The sequence below is a fragment of the Elephas maximus genome, chromosome 18 (genome assembly GCF_024166365.1).
Source record: "Elephas maximus indicus isolate mEleMax1 chromosome 18, mEleMax1 primary haplotype, whole genome shotgun sequence".
Classification (NCBI taxonomy): Eukaryota; Metazoa; Chordata; class Mammalia; order Proboscidea; family Elephantidae; genus Elephas; species Elephas maximus.
The window spans coordinates 36,268,465-36,294,674 of NC_064836.1; the positions used below are offsets into that span (position 1 = coordinate 36,268,465).

General features: G+C 41.6%; 1 protein-coding gene across 1 annotated transcript in view; it reads right to left on the reverse strand.

Annotated features, from left to right (window-relative positions):
- The window catches only part of JAM2 (junctional adhesion molecule 2), an 89,209-nt gene extending 73,054 nt beyond the window's left edge, over positions 1–16,155 (reverse strand). The window contains exon 1 of the mRNA XM_049858549.1: positions 15,627–16,155. Within this exon, the coding sequence (XP_049714506.1) occupies positions 15,627–15,693 (67 nt within the window). The 5' untranslated portion in view covers positions 15,694–16,155. The remainder of the gene's footprint in view (positions 1–15,626) is intronic.
- Between the last annotated feature and the right edge of the window lie 10,055 nt (positions 16,156–26,210).

Sequence of the window (26,210 nt, forward strand, 5' to 3'; positions counted from 1 at the left end):
ATCAAGGTTGAGATAATGATAAAGCTTTTGCTTATACGAACATGCAATGGGACTTGGGGAAGTCATGAAGGCTGTGTCATGGATTGAACTGTGTCTCCCCAAAAATATGTGTCAACTCGATTAGGCCATGATTCCCAGTATTGTGTGGTTGCCTTCCATTTTGTGATTAATGTAACTTTGCTATGTGTTATAAATCCTAATCTCTGCCTGTGGTTAATGAGGCAAAATTAGATTATGTTGAAAAGGATTAGGGTGGGATGTAACACCCTTACTCAGGTCATATCCCTGATCCATTGTAATGGGAGCTTCCTTGGGGTATGGCCTGCATCACCTTTTATGTCTCAAGGGATAAAAGAAAAGGGAATAGAACAGAGAGAGGGGGACCTCATGCCACCAAGAAAGCAGCGCGGTTAGCAGATTGCATCCTTTGGACTCAGGGTTCCTGTGAGAAGACGCTCCTGGCCCAGGGGAAGATTGATGACAAGGACCTTCCTCCAGAGCTGACAGAGAGAGAAGGCCTTCCCCTGGAGCTGATGCCCTGAATTTGGATTTCTGGCCTACTAAAAAAAAAAAAAAAAGACTGTGAAAAAATAAGTTTCTCCTTGTTAAAGCCACCCACTTGTGGTATTTCTGTTATAGCAGCACTAGATGACCAAGACAGTGAGGAACAGAGGAAAATTCTTTATTGTACAAGATTGTCAGGCACACTGCAAGATATTTAACAGCCTGGTCCCTGCCCAGTAAATCTATAGCAACCACTCATCATTGTGACTATCAAATATGCCCTACAAAATTCCACGATAACCCCTGGAACAATAATACACCTTCTCCGGTTGGAAGACCCTGATTTAATTCTTTGAGCACCCTCTCAGCAGACAGAAACTTGAAAGCTTTGTTTTATAAACTGAGAACACTTATCCAGCTAATGAAATATGACCACAAAATTATTTTATTAAGTTTCATTGGTGGCATGTGTTCTCACAAACTTATTGCCGTTGAGTCAACTCCAACTCACAGCGACACTATAGGACAGAGTAGAACTGCCCCGTAGGGTTTCCAAGGAGCAGCTGGTGGATTTGAACTGCCAGTCTTCTGGTTTGCAGCCGAGCTCTTTACCGCTCTACCACCCGGGCTCCGTAGTCTCACAAAATAAACTACAAACGAGGTATCGGAGAGGACAGGGTTTATTCAAGACTTTTTTTTTTTTTTTTGTACAGTTTGGAGAATTTTCAGTTCTGTTATTTTCTGTCTTACCTCTCCAGACAATTACTCATTGCTACAAATTTAAGCCCAAGGTAATTCTTCCTAACTCACGATACACGGTATTTCAAAGGAAAGCATTTTCAGCTAAGAAAAATTTAACGAATTTTGATGAGTTTAGCTGGGATAATTGGTGTCTCTTGAGTGTCTTTACCTCTCAAGAACGATATGCTTAAAGATATATATATATATATATATATATGTTTCTTTTCAGGCATGTACTAATATATTTTTAAACGATCTTAAATCTCTCTGATCCAAATCTTTCATAAAAATCTTTAAAAGGCAAATGTATAATGAAATCATAGCCCAGATTTCTCCACCATCAAAGACGTAACCCAGACTCATATTAATTAAACTATTAAGTGCCAGAAGCCTAATTAGGAATCTTGGACTCAATGTTTTCAAAGAGTCCCAACTACTTCCTGACTGATCCTGTTTCCATAGAAACTAAAGTTGGGAAATAGTAAAAGACAAAAGAAATTACAAAATGGTACAAAATAAATTAGCTAAGTGAGTTATTTATTTCAAAAGAAAGAAAAAAAGAACTTTATGTTCTACATAACAATTTGAAAAATACATGTGCAAAATTTAAGTTAAAAAAATGCATGATATATAAAAATACTTAAATCTCTGCTTAAGATAATATTAGTGTTTTTCTTTTAATGTCAACTTTTAGAATGAAGGTCAGAATAATCACGGGGACTTTTTCTATTTCCCTTTTAAAGGATCTCTAATGCTGTTTTTTATTTAATGCTGTCAGGGTGACTAAATTGAATAACAAATCCTTCACAATATTGAATATGCTCATGTTTCCCATTTGGTTAGATGATATTTTTAGATCATGAAATATTCATTACAGGCTTATGGATTACTCTTCAGGTTAATATTGCCTTGAATTAAATTGGGTTGTGCCTGTGCAAGACATTTATACATGCTAAGAGACAGCCACACTCTAAATATACTAAATGTCTAAAAGTGCTTTAAAGACAGATTAGAATATTTAGACTGTTGGCCACATTCTAAACAGAAGGTTCAAATTATTATGATAGAAATTATTAGCCATCCTCATTGCAGGATATTCTCCGCTGAATCTAAATCCATACGTAGCAAAACAGAAGCTCTCTCTCTCCTCCCTTTGTGCCTTTATATTGCCTAAGAGAACACCAGAAACCTGGTGGCATAATGAGGTTAAGTTCTGTGGCTGCTAACCAAAAGGTAGGCAGTTTGAATCCACCAGCTGCTCCTTGAAAACCCTGTGGGGCAGTTCTACTCTGACCTATAGGGTCGCTGTGAGTCAGCAGTGGGTTTGGTTTTTTGGGTTTAATTGAACACCAGAAAAGAGCACCTTCATGTCCCCTAAAATCTTCTTAGGTTTTTACCTTCTTCCCTGGTGGCGCTGTGGTTAAGAGCTCAGGCTGCTAACCAAAACATAGGCAGTTAAATTCGACTCGACGGCAACAGGTTTGGTTTGGTTTTATACTTTCCAAACAGTGTATTCTTCACATGTTCATCTCCCACATAAAAAGAAAAAAATGTGGAATTTGGAGTCAGCAGCTCTAACTTTAACTTCTGCTTCTGTGTATCCCTACAAACATTCTAAGCCTCTGTTTCTCAACCATAAAACTGTGATAAATACAGTACTATGTACCTCACTTTCGGGAGGGACCAATCCCTGGAGAAGGTCATTATGCTTGGTAAAGTAGAGGGTCAGCTAAAAAGAAGACACTCAACAAGGTGGATTGACAGAATGGCTACAACACTGGGCTCAAACATACCTACTACTGTGAGGATGGCACAGGACCAGGTGATCTTTTGTTCTGTTATACATGAGATTGTTACGGGTCAGAGCCAATTCCACAGCATCTAAGGACATGTACCTCACAGGGATGCTGACGTGACAATTAAGTAAAATAATTTCCGTGAAAACATTTTGTTAATTATAAAGTTCTATTCAAATGCTAATTTTATTTTTCTTTACTTTTTAATCCCTCAGGTTACTCATTACTTTACCCTGATCTTTTCCCATCATCCCATCCTTCATGGCCTCCAGATAACTGACTTTCCAACATTCCTTCTGGGCTTCCATGATATTGTTTCTGTTGGTTGTCCTCCATTTCTCTAGGCACTTTTTCCTCATTGTTTCTGCTCCTTTGCATTATTTAACTAAGTACATTCTCCAGAGGGCACAGTCCTTTGCCCTCTTCTAATCTTCCTCCCAGTGGTTAAGAGCTCAGCTGCTAACCAAAAGGTCAGCAGTTCAAATCCATCAGCTGCTCCTCAGAAATTCAGTGGGGTAGTTCTACTCTGTCCTATAGGGTTGCTATGAGTTGGAATTGACTCGACCGCAACAGTTTTTTAACCTTCCTCCACATTTCCTCCTAGACCACATCAACAATTTGCTTCTCATTTAACACTTAAATACAGGTGATCCCAGTGTCGTCGAGTCGAGTCGATTCCGACTCATAGCGACCCTATAGGACAGAGTACACAGGTGTTAGACACAGACAAATTCTACTATACACTTCTCATCCTCTTCCCAATGGTCTATAAAGACATTTCTAGTTGGATATTTGGTAGCCTCATGAAATATAATAATCGCTGCTTCTCAGTTTAAATATCATGATTTCTCTGGTTCTTTGGGTTTACAACCTTAGAATTACTGTCTTGGTTTGTTTGATGTCCACTATATTTAATAACCACTAAATCTTAACCCTGGTGGCATAGTGGTTAAGTGTTACAACTGCTTACCAAAAAGGTTGGCAGTTTGAATCCACCTGGCGCTCGCTCCTTGGAAACTCTATGGGGCATTTCTACTCTGTCCTATAGGGTCTCTATGAGTTGGAATCGACTTGACAGCAATAGGTTTGGTTTTGATTTTTTTTAAATCTTACCCATTTCTATTTTCAATGCCTTCCAGATTTAGCGCTTCCTAAACAATCTGGATAGCTCATGCATTAATCCTGGATTCCATTATCTAAAAACTGGGCTGTAGTTGCTTCTTCCTTCCTACGTCCATCCTATAGGTAAGGGTTCAAATCATTGTTTACTCCAAATGCCATAATTGGTATACTGCTTCACTTTTCAAAACTTCCAGGAATGTCCTGTTGCCACTGCACCAAACAGAAGCTCTTTGGCAATCAACTCCATGAACACCAAGCCACCTCTGGAGCCCATTTCTTGTTCTTTTGCAAAATAGGCTCTGTGTTCTAACCAATAAGTACTCTGAAAGAAGCAGTATAGAATTAAAATACACTCTCAACTACATATAAAATAGTTTTATGATCACAGGCTGAATGTGATAAGTTTTTTTCCCCCCATTCAAAAATGTTAAATTATAAAAGACACTAACAATCATTAAACCAACCCTTCATTTTACAGATGTGGAAAACAAGGCCTAAATAAAATAAAAAAGCTTTTCTAAAGCCATAGATATAAGAACAGAAATGACTCCATCTAGGTCTTTTGATCCCAAACTCCATTTTACTTACGTCGTATTTCTTGCTTCTTTGTGAACAAACTTAACACTGATGATTTAAGGTAAAAGGAGGTCCTTTGAACACCCGGTAGGGACATTTTACATGGACATTTAACTTATGAATTCAGTAAGGTACCATTGGCAAATATATGTCAGAAATATAATTTATAAAATTAGTCAATTCAAAAAGTGAAGATTAAACCCCTGAGACTACAGCTCCCGGACACTCTATTAACTCAGAACTGAAACCATTCCCGAAGCTCACCCTTCAGCCAAAGATTAGACAGGCCTATAAAACAAGAACACAGGTGAGGAACAAGCTTCTTCAGTCAAGTATAGGAGACCAAATGAGCAATGCCTGCCCAAAAGCGAAGACAAGAAAGCAAGGAGGGATGGGAAAATTGGACGAAAGGACAGGGAGAACCCAGGGTGGAAAAGGGAAGGGGGAGAGTGCTGACATATCACAGGGATTGCAATCAATATCACAAAACAATTTATGTATGAATTGTTGAATGAGAAATTAATTTGCTCTTTCACATAAACTTTCACCTAAAACACAATAAAAAATAAATAAGAAGTGAAGATCAGCTAATAAAGAGAAATTAAGTCCTGACATATGCTACAACATGGACAAACCTTGAAAACATTATGCTGAGTGAAATAAGAGAGTCACGAAAGGACAAATATTGAATGATCCCATTTGCATGAAATAGAGACCAAAGCTTATTAGTGGTTATCAGGGATCAAAGGGAGGCAGGAAAGGGGAAGTCACTGTTTAGGAAGCACTGAGTGTCTGTTAATGGTGGTGGAATAATCTAGAAAAGTCTAGTAGTAAAGGTTATACAGCACGATGAATGTCATCAATCTCAAGTGTAAAAACTGTACATGTAAAAACTGTTGAATTGGCAATGTTTTGTTATATACATTTTAATTATAATAATAAAGAAAAAGTGCAGGTATATTTTGCCCACCACCCTAGCCAATGTGAACACGCCCCTGAGTTACCTCTGATACTCTTTCAGGCATAAGGTGAGATTGCATTGTCTTTTGAAAAGACACATTTGCAGTCAAAAGATACATTGATGAAAAAATTCTGCTTACAAAAGAAGTGTTTCTGTAGCCCACTACCAAAATTACTTGTCCTTCTATTTCCTGGAACCCCTGGTGGTGCAGTGGTTAAGAGCTACATCTGCTAACCAAAAGTTGGCAGTTCAAATCCACCAGGCACTCCTTGGAAAAGTTTGGCAGTTCAAATCCACCAGGCACTCCTTGGAAACTCTGTGGGGCAATCCTACCCTGTCCTATAGGGTTGCTATGAGTTGGAATCAACTAGACGGCAATGGGTTTGTTTTTTGTTTTGTTTTCCTGGGAGAGAAAGCAATTCCGTTGAGATTTACAGCCTTGGAAAACCTATGGGGAGGCTATGATTCAGAATTGACTCGATGGCAGCAAGTTTTTTGGTATTTTACTTCCTAAACCAAACCTGCTGCCGTCGAGTCGATTCCGACTCACTGCGACCCTATAGGTCAGAGTAGAACTGTCCCACATAGTTTCCAAGGAGCGCCTGGTGGATTCAAACTGCCGACATTTTTGTTAGAAGCTGTAGCACTTAACCACTATGCCACCAGGGTTTCCTTTTTACTTCCTGATAATTAGAAATAAATTTCCCCAAACATTCTAGCCCACATAATGAAATAGTCTGGTTTTGACTGATCTCACCATTACTCACTAGACTTTGGTATCTTACTGTTAAAACATGACACATACAAGAAAGATGCAACTGTTCAAATAATCAGGGATCTGAATTTACATTCTGTTGGAAGGCTATGATGCAATCTTCGTTCCACTCCAAACTAAAGAGTAACAGAATAGGAGGTAAAGTGAAAGCTGCTCCTCCATTAGCATCTCCATTCCCTTGCTCAGGAATTTATAGTGTATTTGGGGAAAGTATTATTCCGCATGGAAACTGCTCCTGACATAAATGGCTACAATGACAGTATGTGCACGTTGCTGACGCAGGCTCCAGGTTGGCTGCTTCTAAACTGGCAGCTAAATGCCTCTACTTCTTCCATTCTTAGCCCACAACCAGTGTCTTCTCCAGAGAATCCTCAGAGCTTTGGGGCCTTCAGGTTAAAGGAACTATGGAAAGTTAAATCATACAAAAAACCCCTATAGAGCTTAGTCTGGAATTATTAATGACAAAGCTTTGAAAATTAAATGAAGACTTTGGAAAGTATTAGCAACCTAGAAATATGCTTGGGTTGATACAGCAAATGCTGGATATGCCCTTGGCATAAAAGGAGATCAAAAGTATTCTCATGTGTGGGTTGAGAGGAATTGATGAGAAATACGTGATTTAATCAGTCTCCGTTAAACAAATACAAGGGGATAAAAACTAAATTGTTAGAACTTAGTCAACTCTCTTTTATATTCACCCTTTCTTGCCTGGTGGTGTAGTGGTTAAGAGCTACAGCCGCTAACCAAAAGGCCGGCTGTTCAAATCCACCAGGCGCTCCCTGGAAACAGTATGGGCAGTTCTACTCTGTCCTATAGGGTCGCTATGAGTTGAAATCGACTTGAAGGCAACAGGTTTTTTTTTTTTTTTTCCTTGCCATCAGTCTGTAAATGTGATAGGCACTCATCTGAGTAGGCATTTTTATATTTTAGGGAATAAAATATTAAAGCCTCTTTCAAAAGAAATAAACCGAAAGGCCCGTGATACATCATGAAAAAAAAAATGTGGCTATTATATACTGGATTTACTAATGGACTTTGCTGTATAACCCATGATCTTGGAGTTTTAATTAATGTCAGGTTTTTAAGGCATTTTCATTTTTCTGTTTGTTAGTGTGGAATACATGAGCTAGACTAAAGGGGGCCCTGGTGGTGCAGTGGTTAAGCACTGGGCTTCTAACCAAAGGGTTGGCAGTTCGTGGAAACCCTGTGGGGCTGTTCTACTCGGTCCTGTAGGGTTGCTATGAGTTGGAATTGACTCAAAGGCAACGGGGTGTTTTTGATTTATACTGTGGGGTTTAGATGCATTTTTCCCTCAAATGGCTATCCAGTTATTCTAACAGTATTTATGAAAAACATTCTCCCTGGTCTGCAATACTACCAATATCACATACTAACTTTCCAAATGAACTTGGGTCAATTTCTAGACTTTATATTCTCTTCCACTTATCTGTCTATTCATGTACCGATTCCACAGTGTCTTAATTATAGAGGCTTTATAAAATGTTGTAATGTCAAGTGGGGCTAGCACCACTTCATTTGTGTCTCCCAAGGTTTTTCCTGGGTATTGTTTATTTTTCCAATATCTCATTCATTTTTATATTTATTCTATGCATGCTTTTAAAATGAATGTAATATGTTGATACAGAAATACAAGTCAATAGTTTATGATAAAAATTTATATTGGAGTATGTGCTCCTGTTTTGGACTGAATTGTGTCACTCAAAAAATGTGTCAACTTGGCTAGGCCATGATTCCCAGTATTGTGTAACTGTCCACCATTTTGTCATCTGATGAGATTTTCCTATCTCTTGTAAACCCTACCTCTATGATGTTAATGAGGCAGGATTAGCAGCAGCGAAATTAATGAAGCAGGACTCAATCTACAAGTTTAGGTTGTATCTTAAACCAATCTCTACTGAAATATAAAAGAGAGAAGCAAGTAGAGTAGAGAGACATGGGGACCTCATACCACCAAGAAAATAGTGCCAGGAGCAGAGCACGTCCTTTGGACCTGGGCTCCCTGCACTGAGAAGCTCCTAGACCAGGGGAAGATTGATGACAAGGATCTTCCCCCAGAGGCAACAAAGAGAGCTCTCCCCTGGAACTGGCATCCTGAATTCAGATTTCTAGACTGTGAGAGAATAAATTTGTTTGCTAAAGTCATCAACTTGTGGTATTTCTGTTATAGCAGCACTAGGTAACTAAGACAGCGCCTTAAAAAAAAAAAAAAGTAAGATATGCACTAAATTGTACATGTGAAAAACATTGGGAAAAATCCTGAATATGTAATCAAAGAAGTCTGAAGACTATTTGTCCAAAGAGTGTACTGTATTTCCAACATGCCAGCATCCTCAAACAATTTTTATGGGGAAGTGGTACACTAGAGCCAAGATTCTTATGATGGGTATAATCTTGGCATTTGCCTAATGCTAGACTGTGAGGAGATGATACCCTTGGGCCCAGATGATGGATCACTTGGATCCAGGGGAAATTTTTTTCAGTGCTAACAGGGGTTACAAATCATGAGCTGTCAAGATCACACAAGATGTTATGATTACTGGACAAGGATGCAGCGGAAAACTATCTTTGTACTGAAAATAAGCATCACTTCATCAGGCCCTGTCCATTTATTTCCTTTAATAAACCACTGCCTATTGTGGAACATGGATTATCATAATACCAACTGAGTGGCAAAGAGATTGGACCCTGAAGGCAAAGTTTAGCATCTACTGCTCCAGAGAGTGTTTTTACAACTCTCCAGTATCCCATGTCCTATTTTTTCTCAGGCAATTCTTAGGGGGTATGGTTTGATTTATCTGCATTTTTTATCAATGTTTACCAGTTCAAGAAGCACTTACCTGCTTCTATGATGTAAAGAGGCATCAAACAACTAGCAAAATTTTCTAAAATTCTGTAAGGCAGACCAGTTTCTATATTACCTTGTAACTCTAGGCTAACAGTAAAATTAAACACTCTTTCTCATTGCCATTGAGTTGATTCCAACTCATAACAACTCTGTAGGACAGAACAGAACTGCCTTATAGGTTGTAAATCTTTATGGAAGCAGACTGCCACATCTTTCTCCTGTAAAACACTCATTAGGGACTATTAATTTTACATATATCCTGGGATCTTTACTATTAAAAATATATGTAATCTTATAAAGCTAAGAAACAAACATTAAACTCCAGAATACTTCTACTTAACTAATTATTAAAGAACTACCTTATGGCAAGCACTATAAGTGCTAGGGACACAAAGATGTGTTGTCTCTACCCTCAACGAATCCATAATCCAGAAAGATGCCCATATAAAAATCATGAGTAAAACCCATTAAGTGCCATACAGGACAAGGAATATACAGAAAGCACTAGAAATATAATATGTGGTAGACTTCAGCTTTGGTGAATGAGTGAGTTGGAGAGGCTTGAGAGAAGAGATGAGGAAATTTTCAGTTCGGCATTCAGGGAGGAATTGCATTGGGTCTCATGGAGAAGATCACAACAATGAAAACGACAGAGAAGAGTGGAGGTTGGGAAGGAGAAGCATTCTATGTAGGTAAAACAGTATAAACGTTTACTTTATCACACACACACACAACACAACACATACAACACAAAAGATTTTGACTTGTTCTGGGACCAAAAGCACTGTACTGGGCCAAAGAATACTATGGCTCGAACCTGTTTCTCTGGATTTTCATCATAACTTACATAGCTGGCTATGTGTTTAGATCTTTGGACAAACAGACACTTGAGTTAGTGTTTATTCCATTGTGTCAGTTCTGCTTCTGATTAGGATCCATTCCTCTTTGAGAGTTCCTCTAGGGCATTTTTAAAAACATAAACACAACTCTCCCTTTTCAAACTTAACACTTTCTCAGTAGTTTGACATGTCCCCTTTTTACTTGTGGTCATTACTTATTCTTTGGTCTCCTTTAAAAATAGCTTCAGTTTGCACTCGTCTGTAAATCTTAGCTGGTGCCAGTGCCTGTCTTCTCTGGGCTTTGGCCCATCTGCTCTTTGCCTTTGGATGTTTTGATTGGATCTTGGTTGGGATTTCTCCCTTTCTCGATTTGGAAGTTTATCTCCCTCTGGTTCATTATGTCACTTTTTCACTATTTATTTTTGGTGATTTTAGCTGGAAGGTAGTCCCTATTGCATTTTGGAGTATCATTTTAAAGGCATCTGCAAGGCGTTAAGGTGAGTTTTATTTGTGAGACCGAGCTTTAGGCCGTGGCTTAATTACTAATAAAAAAAATTTCTTTTTAAGGCGGGTATAGGACATTATGTATAACATGATTTGAATTATTGGATGGTGCAAAATAGTATGCATAGGATGTAGGAGCAGGTATGCTCATATATACTGGTATTAAAAAAAAAAAAAAAAAAAAAACCCGTTGCCGTCAAGTCAATTCCAACTCTTAGTGACCCTATAGGACAGAGTAGAACTGCCCCATAGGGTTTCCAAGGAGCAGCTGGTGGATTTGAACTGCCAACCTTTTTGGTTAGCAGCCATAGCTCTTAACCACAATTTTGGTGAAGTGGTTAAGAGCTATGGCTCTTAAGAGCTATGGCTGCTAACCAAAAGGTCAGCAGTTCAAATCCACCAGGTGCTCCTTGGAAATTCTATGGGGCTGTTCTACTCTGTCTTGTAGGGTCGCTATGAGTTGGAATTGACTCAATGGCAATGGGTTTGGTTTTGGTTTACACAAGAAACTTAAGAGCGGGTTACCTGTGAAGAGTGCTATAGGAGTCAGGAGGGCTGGAAAGGAGATTTATTATTTACTGCATAATCTTTGTATGCTATTTCAATCTACCATATGCATGTATTTTAGTTAAATATACAAGTAAATGCATTTAGCAACTATTTATTTGTGCCTTTGATTGTGTCCAGGGCAGAGGATGTGGCAACTTTTCACAGCACGAGGAAAGCTTGGACTAAAATCAGCAGGTGACTGGTTTCACAAAAATGAGAGCAAGCAAACTGAAAAAGCCCAGCACAAAAGGGGAAGGCCAGCTTATGCTTGTTCACTCTTTACAAAAATAATGACAAATTGTCATGCTGAAATTTTTCAAAAATAAAACAAAACTGAAAATCCAACAAAACAAATGAAAAATTTATGCCCATGGCAGAAGAAAGGATTCTCCAGAAAAGAACCAAAATTCCTGTCTGGAAGCTCACAGGGATTGTTGGTCAGAACTTTGTGAGCCAGCACAGTGGACAGCTAAAAGTGTAGTTCTTGAAATACTTTGACGGGACTAGGTGCATGGAGGTTCTTTGCTTCTCTGCTCACAAAACGTGGTGAGTAACAATTCACCAAATGGAGGATGTTTCCTATCCATTCACTGGGCTGAAGATCTAGAGAACAGAGCTTTGTGGTCATGTTAGCAGAGACTCGTGTAAACACACACATATTCTTTCTTTTTTTTCTCCCTCTCTCTCTCTCTCTCACACACACACACACATGTTCACACACTTAGTGATACAAAGGCCACTTCTCTTACCATGAAACAAAACGACCCTCCTAAGGGAAATTCTGGGAACACATTAAACAATACTTGAAGGAAGACAAACCCAGGGGTGGGGAAGAGACTAATATTGAAAGAAGATAAATAGTGACCAAAAGAGCTACTGTTTCGTGTTTATAAGTTGGGAGCTGAAGAGAAAGCTGGAAAGGTCTGCAGCACACATGATTTAAAAAAGAACACAAAAGAGCAACTTTTTATAAATCCCGGATTAAATTTAACTAGCTAGATTTCAAATATAAAACAATTCTCTGTGATTGAATGTACATGTGCATGACTATAGGACTGTGTTGTGTTTCAATAAACTAAGTAACAAAATAGTTCCTGAAGTAATTCCTTGGATGGCTCCAATAGCATCCTAACGGGTCTCCTCCCATCAGCCTCCACTCCACCCCCCACCCCATCCATTCTCCAGACTTCATCCATTGTATTTTCTTTGAAATGCAAATCTGACTGTGATATTCTGTGTTTAAAAGCCTTCAATGTTTTCTCCTCGCCTTCAGGATAAATTCAAAACCATAAATATGCCCCACAAGGCCCTCCACCATCTGGCCTTTGCTTCCCCCTCCAGCCCCTCCTGGGCCGCCTTCCCCCGTCCTCCATGTTCCAGGCAAGCTGAGCTTTCTTCCGTTCCTCACACTCTCCTCACTTCCCCTGGCCTGAGGTTCTCTGTGTATACAGTTCTGCAACTGTCTCCTCTACCCTCTTCACCTGGCTAACATATTCTTTTCATATATATAATAATACAACTTTATAAAACACGTTTTAAAATAAATTCTTAAAACAATACAAGTAGATCAAGCTGTGAAAAGCCAATTTCAACTCATAATGACCCCATAGGGTTTCCAAGGCAGTAAATCTTCGTGGAAGTAGACCATCAAATTCTTTTCAGTCAAGTGGCTGGTGGGTTCAAACTGCCAACCTGTCCGTTAGCACCAGAGTGCCTTAACCACTGCACCACCAGGGCTCTTCCACCATATACACATACCCAACAATTGGGGTCTTGTCAAAGGATATAAGACCCCACTGGAAAAACTCCCAATGGCCAAAGCCGGAACGATTGGAGCAACAAAATAAATAAAATAGTATTGAATTATAGCCCAAAGTATAAAATAAATATGCATGAGTCCAGACTAATGTAAATAAATCAATCAATCAGGGAAGAAGAACCAAATCTCCCATGGAGAAGAATTCCAAATAATTTATGTACACAATCCAGCCTCAAGAAGGTGGAGCACAACTCTGCTTCTTAAGCATGGGCTGTACGTAGTGGTTTCCTTCCAAAGGGGACAGTATGGAAAGGGGTACAAATTCATATCTTTACAGTGGAAAAACCTGAAAATATCACCTTACCCAGGTGATGAGGGTTAACATTAACAAGAATAGACAGTTCTACTCTGTCCTGTAGGGTCGTTATGAGTCGGAATCAACTTGACGGCAGTGGATATGCGTTATACAAAATATTTGACCAGTACTCCTCATAACTGTCAAGGTCATCAAAAACAAGGGAAGTCTGAGAAACTATCCCAGTCCAAAGGCGCCTAAGGAAAAATGACCACTAAATGTAATGTGGTATCTTGGATGGTATCCTGTAACGGAAAAAGACTGTTGGGTAAAAAAATAAAGAAAATCTTAATAAAATGTGGAGTTTAGTTAATAATAATTTATCAGTATTGGTTCATTACTTATGACGAAGACACCATACTAATATATTAATATACATATTAAGGGAAACTGGGTATGGAGTGGAGCCCTAGTGGCATAGTGGTTAAGAGCTGCAGCTGCTAATCAAAAAGTTGGCAGTTCAAATCCACCAGTCAGTCCTTGGAAACCCCATGGGGCAGTTCTACTGTGTCCTATAGGGTCAATATGAGTCAGAATTGACTTGAGGGCAAAGGTTTGTTTTTTGATTTTTGGTTTGCATATAGAGTATATGAGAACTCATTGTACTATCTTTGCAATTTCTCTGTTAACCTAAAACTCCTCTAAAGTTAAAAAGTTTATTTAAAAAGTAAGTAAGAAAGAAGAGAAAACACTCTTGCAATAACAGACCTCTTGGCATCCCAGGAACAACACAGAAAACATCCCTACAACACTTCCAAATTAAACCACTATAGGAATCAGAAGAGTGTTAGATTTTACCCAAAGCTTGAAGAAGAGGTTATTCTGCCCATTAATTTAAGGCTTTGTTTGCCTCTTGTTTTTTTCTTGGCTACGATTTCAAACTCAGGGTGTCTTGTTTCTATTTTGATTCCTGGGTAGGAATAGCAGAATAAAACTATTTTATCTGTGTTTAACTAGTGACCATTCCAAAGTCTGAGGCTCTTTTTATTTGAAATTTAGGATTTTCAATGTACCACATAACTCTCCCAGTAGTTTTGTTACAGTTTGTCCAGCCTACCTCTTTGTTACTTTCAGGGGCATTTTTTCCCCCACTGTGTGTTCAGCAAGATACCAACTGATAGTTCAAAGCTGCATAATGGTTTTATTGTGAGGGCTTGCCTTCCTGGTTTGATGTTCTACAACATAGGTCAGCACATACCTCTTCACTGTGACAACTTGCACCTTCCTCCCCCTCTAAGGGACACAGCTCACATCAGGTTGAGCTGAGCAGTAATTACTTCGGCAATGAGAGCATGAGAACCAGTCACTATATTATGCTATTAGACTCTCAAACAGCAGGTTATTTTAAGTATATAATGTCAGAACTTGGATAGCAACAATAATATCCCACTCTGAGGGAGTGAGAGAGAGAGGATGTAAGAGAAAGGAAAAAGAAAAAGGAGGACTGGAGGACTTCATTGCTTAAGCGCCAGGGTAGTCTCCACCACTTTTTCTAAAAAGTTAATGCGAAGTAAACAAGAGGAAACGTCTCCAGGATTTTAAATCTATTGAGACCAGAATTCGTGAAAATCCTGTTTAAAAGCGTCCCATGAAATTGGCTTTGGGACGCCTCTCTAGCTACTCCATCATTCCGCTTCTGCATCTTTCTAACAATCACCCGGTTGGTTGGATGTCTCCGGAAGACATGGCAGCTGGCGAGGTCGTCAGACCAGACTTCTCTAACTGAAAGCACACAGGAGCAGGTGGAGAAGACCAAAGTCATTGTCGCTCAGCGGCCATGAGCTCTCCCTGCTCGAACCACTCACAAGTGCGTTACTTATTACCTTTGGGACCGTGAGAAGCCAACTCTGACACCCCTCCTCCGGGTGATGCCATCTTGGGGTCTTATCATCCTTGAAATAATGAGTTTTGCATTCTGCTCACGCCTCTGAGTCTTTGCAAACTTATCCAACTTTGCAAGACGAAGAGAACCTGCTGGTCTGTACCCTTAATGTTCTCTCACCAGAACTGACAAAAGCCGATGCTATTCACGAAAAACCCAAAGACGACCCGCCACACTAGCCCCCGGCTCCGGCCCGGTGTCCCGCCCGCACCCCGCGTTCCCCGCCGGCCGGGTGGAAAGTCCGACGCGCCGCAGCGCACCCTCCTCCCAGAGCCCCGGGGACCGCGGCGGCGAGCTTGGCGCGCAGGGGCTGGGGGTCCAGTCAGGGGTGGGGGTCCCGGCAGGAGTGGGTGGGTGGGCGCGTGGGTGGGGGCGTGGAGGGACCCGCGCAACTTACAGCCCAGGGCGACCACCAGGTAGCGCAGCAGCAGCAGGAGGAGGCGGTGGCGGCTCCCCCTCGCCATCTTCCCAGGGGCCGAGCTGGCTGCTCCTCCGAAGACGAGGGTCCGGGCGGCAGGAGCCCCTGAACTTCTGGGGCGGGGGGGAGGGGGAGGAGGAGGAGGGCCGGGCCCGGATGGGGCTCAGGTCGCCCTTCCCGGGGCGCCTTCGCCGCTGGTTGCAAGGAGGCAGGTCTTCCCGAGCGCGGGGATGAGGGGTCCGGGCTGTCCTTTCTTGGGGGGCGGGGGGTGGTGAGAGGAGGAGGGCAGTGGACGCCGGACGAGGTGGCCGCGGGGGAGGCGAGGAGCGGAAGGGACAGACTGGCGGGTCGCCTCCGCCGCCCGCGCCGCGGGCCTGATCGGCTTTGTGTCTGGCGGGCGCGGGGCTGCCAGCTGTCCCCGGGGCGCGGAGCCGGGGGCGGGGGCGCGGCCGAGAGGGGTCAGCGGGGACTGCGCCTGCCCCGCCCCAAGCCCGGGCTTCCTCTCTTGGCACCAAACTTCTCACTGGGTGCTCAGCCCGGGGGTGGAGATGGGCAGGACATTTCAGGCCCACGGGCGTGGCTGCGATTGAGGTACCCCGAGGACATTGGGGGTTTGTGGGCTCCGCCTCGGACACGAGAGGGAAAAAAAAAAAAAATCAAGACTTCTGAGGGGCCGCGGCCTCGGACCTGAGCAGCAGCCTCGGCCCCTTCTCGTTTTAAGCTCTTTGCTCCTTGGAGAGTTACGGCGTGTTTCGTGTTCTTTGCTTTTCCACGTGTCAGAGTTAGAAGTTCATCTAACGGTGTAAAATATTTATCGTGTTTCTTGCAGTTACATAACTGCCTCCTGCGGAGTTTTCCGCACGTTAAAAGTCTACAGCTGCCCTTTGTCAGGTTTATTTTTGGTAAACTGTGCTTTTAAAAGGGAAACCCATTATGAATGCTCTGTTTGGTGCCTTAAAATGGACCCGCACTTAGACTGCACACACTGCCAAGGCCAACAGGCGATTTTTACATCTGCTCCGAGGGACCAAAGTAGTGCCTGGTGCATTTAAGAGCTTCTCCGTGGACAGGGTTTGAAAAAGGCCATTCCCAGGAGATCTTGTTATACGTCTCTTTTTTTTAAAAGACAGAATCATGGATAAAGTTCCAAGAGAAGATAGTTGATTTAGTGGTGTACACACCAAAAAATTCTGCTGGCTCCGTGGACAAAGGCGACCAGAGTTTAGATCTGCAGAGCTGTGAGGCATGAGGCATCCCTGTTGCCTTGGTGACGATGATGGAAGCTTAGTGACTCTGGGAGGGTGTGTGGGAGGAGGGGCAGCAGACCCAGAGGCCCAAAAAGGAAAGTCAGAATGGCACAAATGTTAGAGCACTCTCGTCAGACAAGGAGAAGGGGCACAGATGTGAGCACCTGCTTATGCTAGCTTTTCTGGACAGTAACAGGGAAAGCTTTTATACTTTGAAAGAAAAGTTGTCAGCGTTGTTACAATTATGTCCCTTTTTTTCCTCCCCAGAGACACAGACGAAAAAAGGTATCCCCCCCCTTTTTTTTTAATTTCTGTGACATCCTGTGTGAGTAATTGATTCACTCAGTTACTGGTCCCCCAGCCAAACCATTTGTCAAATGGCCACACAGTGCCTGATATTGGGGGACAATGAAGAACAAGATGGAGTCTTTACTGGCAATGGACTCAACCTCTTGAGGAAAGAGAGAGCGTCCCATCTGGAAATACTTCTAATGAAGCAATGACAAATGCTAATGATGGACAGAAGATAACAACAGCTGTCTCTTATTGAATGCTTTCTCAGTGGTGTAGGCCCAGTAATGCAGTAGCTAAGCCCCCAACAACTCTGTTACCATTCCCACTTTACAGATGAGAAAACTAGGCTGAGGGATGCTAAACGGCTTCCCCAAAGTCAAGGGTAAGAGGATGATGCTTTTGTTGGGGGGAGAGGAGAGTGGCTCCAGCTAATTTCTTTAAAAGCACAGTTGCCATGGACTCAGTTCTGACTCATGGTGACCCCATGAGTGTCAGAGTAGAACTGGGCTCCACAGGGTTTTCAATGGCTGATTTTTCAGAAGTAGATCACCACGCCTTTTCTTCTGAGGCACCTCTGGGTAGACTTGAACGTCCAACTTTTTGGTTATTGGCCGGGCTCATTAACCGTTTGTACCATCCAGGGACTCTTTATTAGAACTTGAAAATGAGGCAAATTTTGAAAAAGAGAAAACAAAAGAAGGGCATTCTAGGTAGAGCAAAGAGCAGGATCAAAAGCTGGGAAATCTGAAAATATATGACTTGTTTAGAGAAAGCAAGGCTCTGTAGACCTAGAGTACATGTGGAATTGGAGCAGAGGAGGTGGTAGCAACTGAAGAGGAGATATGGATTCTGAAAACCATTCAATACCACATTACAGACTCTAGACTTTATGCAATAGGTAATGAGTTTTGTTTTGATTTTTTGAACACTTGGTAGGACATAGAAAGATCTACATTTTAGAGCTGTACAATTCAATATGGTAACCTCTAGCTCCACATGGCTGTTTAAATTTATATTTAATAACTTTACATTTAATAAAATTTAATATTCAGTTCTCCAATTGTACTACACCGTTTCAAGTGAGGTAGTGGCTACCATATTGGCCGGCACAGATACAGAGCATTTTTATCATCGCAGAAAGTTCAATAGGGTAGTGATATCGTAGAACAATGATTTTTATAGAAACACAGAGGACAGATAGAAATAAGAGAATAAGGCTGTTGACAAGTCTGAAAACTATTGTAATAATTCAAGAAAGACATGATAATGCCTGAGTGGTCACAATGGGATAAGCAAAAAAGCAGGTAGATCCAAATGATATTTCACAAACTTATGTCATTAATTAGATGCAAAGGTGAGAAAGGTTTGGGATGGGTTGACTGAGGAATATCTAGCTGAGATGATAAGCAAACTGCTAGAAAGTTTGACCTTGAGCTCAGGAAACCCTCAAGATTGACTAAAGAAATAAATGTAAACAGCAACATCTTCTAGAATAGTGATCACCAAACCTAGCAGTTCCTTAGAGCCCCCTGGAGATTCTCAGATATGATTCTCAGCTTAAAATTACGTTAAAATTTTGAGTCCCAGGTACTAACCCTGGAGTTTCAAATTCAGCAGCATCTGAAAAGCTGTGTTTCTAACAGGTAGCCTGGTTGATTCTTAAGCAATCAGCCCTTGGACTGGTGTTAGGGAACCTTTCTAGCAGACAGGAGAAGCCATGACAGTGAATGAGCTCAATCACACAAAAAAGTGAACATTTATCTAAGGGTAAATCTACAGAAGTAAATGCAGTAAGAGGTAGGAGGAAGACCCAGAGAAAGAACATGAGAAAGAATAAAGCTTCAGAAGAACTGAGAGAGAACTAGATGCCAAAGATGGAGACATTTAGAGTATCAGATGCTAAAGAGGACTGAGAATTGCCTCCTGGATTTGGTCATTGACCACTGGGACAATAGAGAAAGCCGGCCTCCAAAATACTGTAGAAAAAATGTGCAGACTTGTGTTCTATACTTGAAAAGGCAGCTGATGCACAAGATAAAAACAAATCACAAAATGGTTAAAAACAGCAGCAGAAAGGTGAAAGGTTCAAACCCCTGCTGAGAATTTGCATCTCTGACAACTTCCCAGGAGATGCTAATGCTGCTGGTTAGGGATCAATTCTGAGAACCACTAGTAGAGCAGTGAGTCTCAATATTTATTACAGGTAAGAATCCCCCAGGGATATTGTTAAAATGTAGATTCTGATTCAGTATATCTGGGGCTGGAAATGCAAATTCTCAGCAGCGGTTTGAACCGGAACCAACCGGTTCAAATCCCTGAATAGCAATAGCCAATACTAGTACTTCATTAACGAGTAGTTGCAATGGGCTTCATTATTGCTTCCCTTGTAAGAATCCTGAGGCAAGGAGCATAGGGCGCTTTGTAGGGAGAAATGGTGAGGAAATGCCACGGAAGTTTCTTTCAGTCCCTCTAAGCTTTGTTCTATTCTATGTGGTCATACTGTCCCCCCACCACTCCGTACTTGTCATAATCGCTTTTACTCTGACACTACAAATAGTTTTGTTAGGTGAACTTAAATGGAAACTTGATGTTTCAGGGCATCGTCCCATTTAGTATTCTTTCCACCTACTCGAATTCCGAATTCAAAGACATGTTGAGGAGGTGTCAAGGTGCATTTCCTAAAACCAGCAACAAAGAAAAGGGCCAGGTTTAGATGGAGTGACTTCTCACATCTCAGATTTGGTGTCTCTGTGTTGGATGGGTTATTTTTCCTCATGGGTGTGGAGAAGGTGCTGGAAAGTGTGCCCACACTCTGCAATTTAGAGAAAACAGGGGAAAAAAAGAAAAGTCTTCCATTTCCAGAATCGTATAAATATTCAGAGTAACTAACTAATAGATCACCTAACTGCCCTGATCTCTCACCTTTATCTCCTTGGATCATTTTCTGGGATAACCTGATTTCAACAACCCATTCTGATGTGCTCAAAAGCACGTTTATGCTTCTCCGTAACCCAATTCCAGCCAAGAGAACCTATTCAGAGAGCCCGCAGTGTCTCCTGCATGTAGCCTACAGTATTCTCTCAAAGTGACATCTTAACGCAAGGCATAAGTATAATGACAGTGCTCAAAACTCACTGCCAAGGAAAAAAATCTCATGCCCGTCAACTGGTTCTAATTACTACAAACAGGAACATTCTCTTATTCGCTCTCTTTGCTCCTAAATTCCTTAATATAACTTAGTTCTACCTGCCAATTAAGTGAAGTTCATCAGCAGTGATTCAATTAGTTATTAGAATTCTCTTTCCTTCTTTCTCTCTCTCTCTCTTCTTTCCTTCCTTTCTCTTCCTTTCCTTCTTTTGCAGATTTGTTATCAACTCCATGGTTTGGTTCTTAATTGAGTGATAATTGGATACAATGATTTCTTAATGGGATTTTCTTGGGGGGAGAATTTAGCATTTAACAATCATTTTCTGGGATTAAACAAAGGATGGACCGGCATCATTTTGTCTAGAAGCATAGAATCCTAAAATCTAAAGCTTGGGCCGACCGTCCTTAGAGGCTAATCCCACTCCATCCTCAACATCACCCCTACCCTCCTTCCGTAGTGAGAAGGATGAGGCCCAAAGTTGTTAAATGACTTTCTCAAGATTACACATCAAGAAAAGAAAAGAGCCAGGCCTGGAATGGATACCAGCTATATCTTTCCCGTGCAGTCCCCAAATCAGCATGGGTCCCTCTATTTGCTGGGAGAAGTGTTTGTCTGTTGATATCAGTTATGCCTTACTTTCCCCTAGAGGACCCTTGCCTAGGGCCAACCATCCATCCCATTGCCACTGAGTCAATTCCAACTCATAGTGACCCTACAGGACAGAGTACAGCTGCCCCAGGGGGTTTCCAAGGCTGTAATCTTTATGGAAGCAGACTGCTACATCCTTCCTTAGAGCAGCTGGTGGGTTTAGAACTGCAGAACTTTCGGTTAGCAGCCGAACACTTACCCATAGTGTCACCAGGACACCTTGCCTAGGGCAGCTATACTGAATACATGTTCTTAATTAAAGAGTGAGTGTGAGGGTAAATATTGTCCACGGGTTGCAGGGAGTTATGCAATCTAATGCAACATCTTGGATCTGGAGTGATATAGCCCAGATGAGAACATGCTCAAAGGATTGTCAGTAGATTTAATGAGTCTTCCATTGAGACACTGCTCTCCAGAGTATTCTTAGTGATAATGGTGATATTAATTATTAACATTTACTGGGTAAGTATTATATGCCTGGCACTGTGCAAAGTACTTTACAGGCATTATGTAAATAAACAACTTTATGAGGAAGTGTTGTTATTATTTCCATGTTGTTGTTGTTGTTAGTTACTGTCCATTTGGCTCCGACTCATAGCGACTTACCAGAACAAAACGTTGCTTGTCCAGTACCATCTTCCTGATCATTAGTATGTTTGAGTCCATTATCGTAGCTATTGTATCAACCCTTCTCATAGAAGGTTTTCTTCATTTTCATTGACCTTCTATTTTGCTGAATAGGATGTTTTCTTCTAGCTATTGGTCTTCCCTGATGACATATCCAAAGGAAGCCACTCAGTCTTCTAAGGAGCATACTGTTTGTATTCCTTCTAAGACTGATCTGCCCATTCTGTTGGTAGTCCACAGCATACGTATTCAACATTCTTTGCCAACACCACAGCTCGAACACAATTTCCATCTTACAGATGAGTAAACAAGAGCTTAGAAAAGTTAAGTCCCTGGCATAGGACCAGGCAACTAGGATATAATTGAGCAAGATTTAAACTCAGGTTTGTCTGGCTCCAAAACCCATGCTCTTAACTACAAAAGTATCTGAAAAGATGAATTTGAACGTACTGTATTTTCCCCTTCTTATCTTTTTCTTCAGAGATTCTCTTTTTCTTCATAGATCTTGGATGTTGTCACTTGATCTTTGCAATGACAGTGTCATCATTACTTGTTTTACACTTGATACTTGGAAAATTCTTTCTAATACATTTTCTCTTTGAATCCCTGCAACAGCCCAATTAAGAAGCTGAGGAAAAGATATGATTATGCATATTCTAACAGTCCTATCTATAACTGACAGGTATCGATAAAGGCCTAATAAACCCCGGAAGTTTATTGTTTTGGCGGTAGTGAGGTGGTTGATTGTGATTACCACAGGAAAACTGAGTTTCTGTAACACCACGGGGACAAGGTGCACTATGTTGGGAACTCAGGGATTCTGTGGTCTCTCTGCTCAGTAGTCTTGGTTAAAGGACGCTGCTGCAATGCGATAAAGGACCACCCAGAGCTCAGTTCCTAAAGGAATGAGGTTTACATTCCCCTATCAGGTAAAAACCCCTTCCAGTAGAGATGATGACAAGGGGAAGGGGGACATGGAATGGTTGGCAGGAGAAAGAAACTATGATTACCAATTCAGGCCTTAAGATCAGCTACAGAAGATGGGGCGAAAGCCATTATGTTTATGCTTTATGAGAATTGTTCCTCCTTCTGTTTTCCTCTATCCCTTACTTTTTGTGATAAGTACAGCTGGTGTCTAATATTTTAGATTTCAGGTGAGAGTATGCCCAAACTGATATCATCTGGTTGTGATCTGGCAACTGATGGTATTTGAGTTGGAATATGATGTGAGGGCAAAAGGGGTGGATTATATTGTATGTTTTCTGTTTGTCACTCCAGAGCCACTCTTCATTCTTCTGTACCCTGTTCTGTGCCCTGGGAGTCTGACTTTTAGGGACTGCCTACCCCCCTACCTCCTGGTTGGATTCAGTCAATGGGAGGTGCCAGTGGGAGACTGAAGGATGGGAGGGAAGTGAGTCAGAACATTTATTTCTGTCTCCTCTCTGCTGGATCACTACTGGTTGTCTCTGGTCTCCTACCGAAGGCAGCAGCTCAGGCAGTCCCTACTTTCTCCAGGTCCCAGAAACTGCTGCCTACACTTTCCCCCAATAGTGTCGTCATTGTTGTTAGTTGCTGTTGCATTGGCCCAACTCTTAGTGACCCCATGCACAACAGAAGAAGATGCTGCCTAGCCCTATGCCATCCTCACGAAGGTTGTGGATCGGACTGTTGTGATCCATAGGGTTTCCCTTAACTGATTTTCAGAAGTAGATCACCAGGCCTCTCTTACTAATTTGTCTTAGTCTAGAAGCCCTGCTGAAACATGCCGAGCATCATAGCAACACGCAAGCCTCCATTGACAGGGTGCTGGCTGTGTACCTTCAAGACTAGGGGTGGTGTTATTTGCCTACTTTGCTAGCATAAGAGCACAGAACGTACCTTATTGGTTTTCTTTAACCTTGCCCAGACTTTTTAAACAGTTCATTGATCAAACTGTTAGCCATTTCCTTTCCTTATCTTGGTTGATTCATCATCAGAAAAGAAATTTCTCATCTTTCTTATATCTTATCTTCTCCCTCCTCCCAAATAGTGGGGATACTTGTGCTTATCCCTCCTCATTGCTAAATTTCTGCATGCCTATCACCCGAACCCACTCCTCCATTTGGTTCTTTCAACTATCCTTCTCAGCCAGGTCCTTCTCATTTTTTAGAAAATACTGTTAAATACTTTACATTAGGAAAAAAAAAAAGCAAAACCTATCTTTATCCTCCGGCTACCATTCTCTCTTCCTTTCACAGCTTTTTACACTCACTGTTTCCAAGTCTTTACCCCCATTCATGCCTCAACCCACTCCCATCTTCCAGCTCCACGGTTCCACTAAACCAGCTCTTGAAGGAACATTTTTGGCCTCCATCTTAACGTGATCTCTCAGCAGTTTTGGCCATACTGATCACGCTCTTTATTGAAACAAAGGATTCTCTTCCTTGTAGGTTATCATCCTCTACATGGTCAATAAATATTGAGTACATCTAACGTTTCAGGCCTTCTTTACTCGTTCAGTACGTGCTCTGCTATACAGATCCTTTGCCCTTAGAAACAAGCCAAACACAAATTACTTACAAACTTATATCTACAGCTCAGACCTTGCTTGTCTGCTTCATAGTTACTCCTACATGTCTTAAAAATGTCTCAAAATCAAGAGGATCAAGACTCAATTTTGAGATCCACTTTTGAGATTATTGCTCCTTTAGAAGTCCTATCTTCCAGTGTTCTCAACCTCAGTGAAATGTAGCATCAACTATTTAGTTGCACAAACCTGAATCTGAGGAGTTACCAGTGATATCTCCTTCACTCTAACCTTCCCAGTTACCCTATTCTGTTGATTTAGCTTCCTAAATAATGCAAAAATAAGTCCACTCCACTTGCCCTCTTTCACCATCATGCCCACCTAGCTATCTTCATTTCTCACTTAAACTATTGCAGTAGACCCCTCATACACAATGCTAGCCCCCTCTGATTCACTTTCCACCCTGGAGGGAGAGGGTTGTTTTCTAGACATGCATTTGGCCATGGAGTAGCCCTGCTTAAAATCTTCAATGGCATCTAGCAAAGTTTAGTATAAAAGCAGAATATAAAACAGGTCTTCATCACTTTTCCTCATCATGCCCCCATGGGGCCTTCGCACATGCTGCTCTTTTGTTAAGGAGCCCTGGTGGTGCAGTGCTTAAGTGCTTGGCTGCTCACAGAAAGGTGGAAGTTTGAACCCACCAACGGCTCCATGGGAGGAAAGATGTGGCAGTCTGCTTCCATAAAAATTACAGCCTTGGAAAACCCTATGGGGCAGTTCTGCTCTGTCAATTTGATGGAAATGGGTTTTTTGTTGTTGTTGTTAATGTTTGTTTGTTTGCTTCATTGCCATATAGTTGACTCCAACTTAGGATGACCTTACGTACAACAGAACAGAATGTTGCCTGGTCCTGCACCATTTTTATGACTGTTGGTATGTTTGAGTCCATTGTTGTGGCTGTTGAGTACCACCTTCCAATCTAGGGGGTTAATCTTCCAGCACAATGTTGGACAGCATTCTGTTGTGATCCATATGATTTTTATTGGCTAATTTTTGGAAGCAGATCACCAAGACTTTCTTCCTAGTCTGTCTTAATCTGGAAGCTGCACTGAAGCCTGTCCACCATGGGTGACTCTGTTGGGATTTGAAATGCCAGTGGCATAGCTTCCAGTGTCATAGCAACACACAAGCCATCACAGTATGACAAACTGACAGACAGGTGGTGGTCTTTAGTATTATCTAGCACTTAATGAAAGAAGCCCTGGTTGCACAATGGTCAAGCACTTAGCTGCTAACCAAAAGGTTGACAGTCAGGACCCACCAGCCATTATGTGGGAGACAAGACCTAGCAATCTGCTTCCATAAAGATCACAGCCTAAGAAACTTGTGATGGTTAAGGCTGTGTGTCAGATTGGCTGGGCCATGATTCTCAGTGGTCTGGCAGTTATGTAATGATGGAATTTGGCAGTTGTGTGATGATGTAGTCAACCTCATGATGTGATCAGTTGTAAGGGGGATGTGACCTGTATCTAATATATAGATGGACATTTGGCAAAGCTTGCTTGCCTGCCCTGGATCCTGCATCTGGCCCATCATCATCTGACCTCTGATTTGTAGGACTTGAGTCAGCAGCCTGCTGTATTTTCTGCTCATCTTGGGATTTGTCGGCCTCTGTAGCCTGTGAGCCAGCAGCCTGCTGTCTTATCTGCTGATTTCGGGTTTGTCAGCCCCTGTAGCTACATGAGTCAGGAGAAGCCTCCAGCCTGATGCCTGACCATGGACTTGGGACTTGCCAGCCTCTACAACCTTGTGAGCCATTTCCTTGAGTTCAGTCTGTCTTTATATACGTATATACTTCACTGGTTTTGCTTCTGTAGAGAACCCAGGCTAAGACAGTGACCATATAATCTGACATCTAAACTGGACACTTCTATAAGTAAAGGGGTGCTAACTGGGACAAAAGGCATAAACCAGATACAAAGACATCAAGTGTACGCTGAGCTGGGCTATCTGGTCACCCTATCCTTGAGATACACCTCTGAGCCTGTTATGGATTGAATTGTGTACCTCCAAAATATGTGTTGCAAACCCTA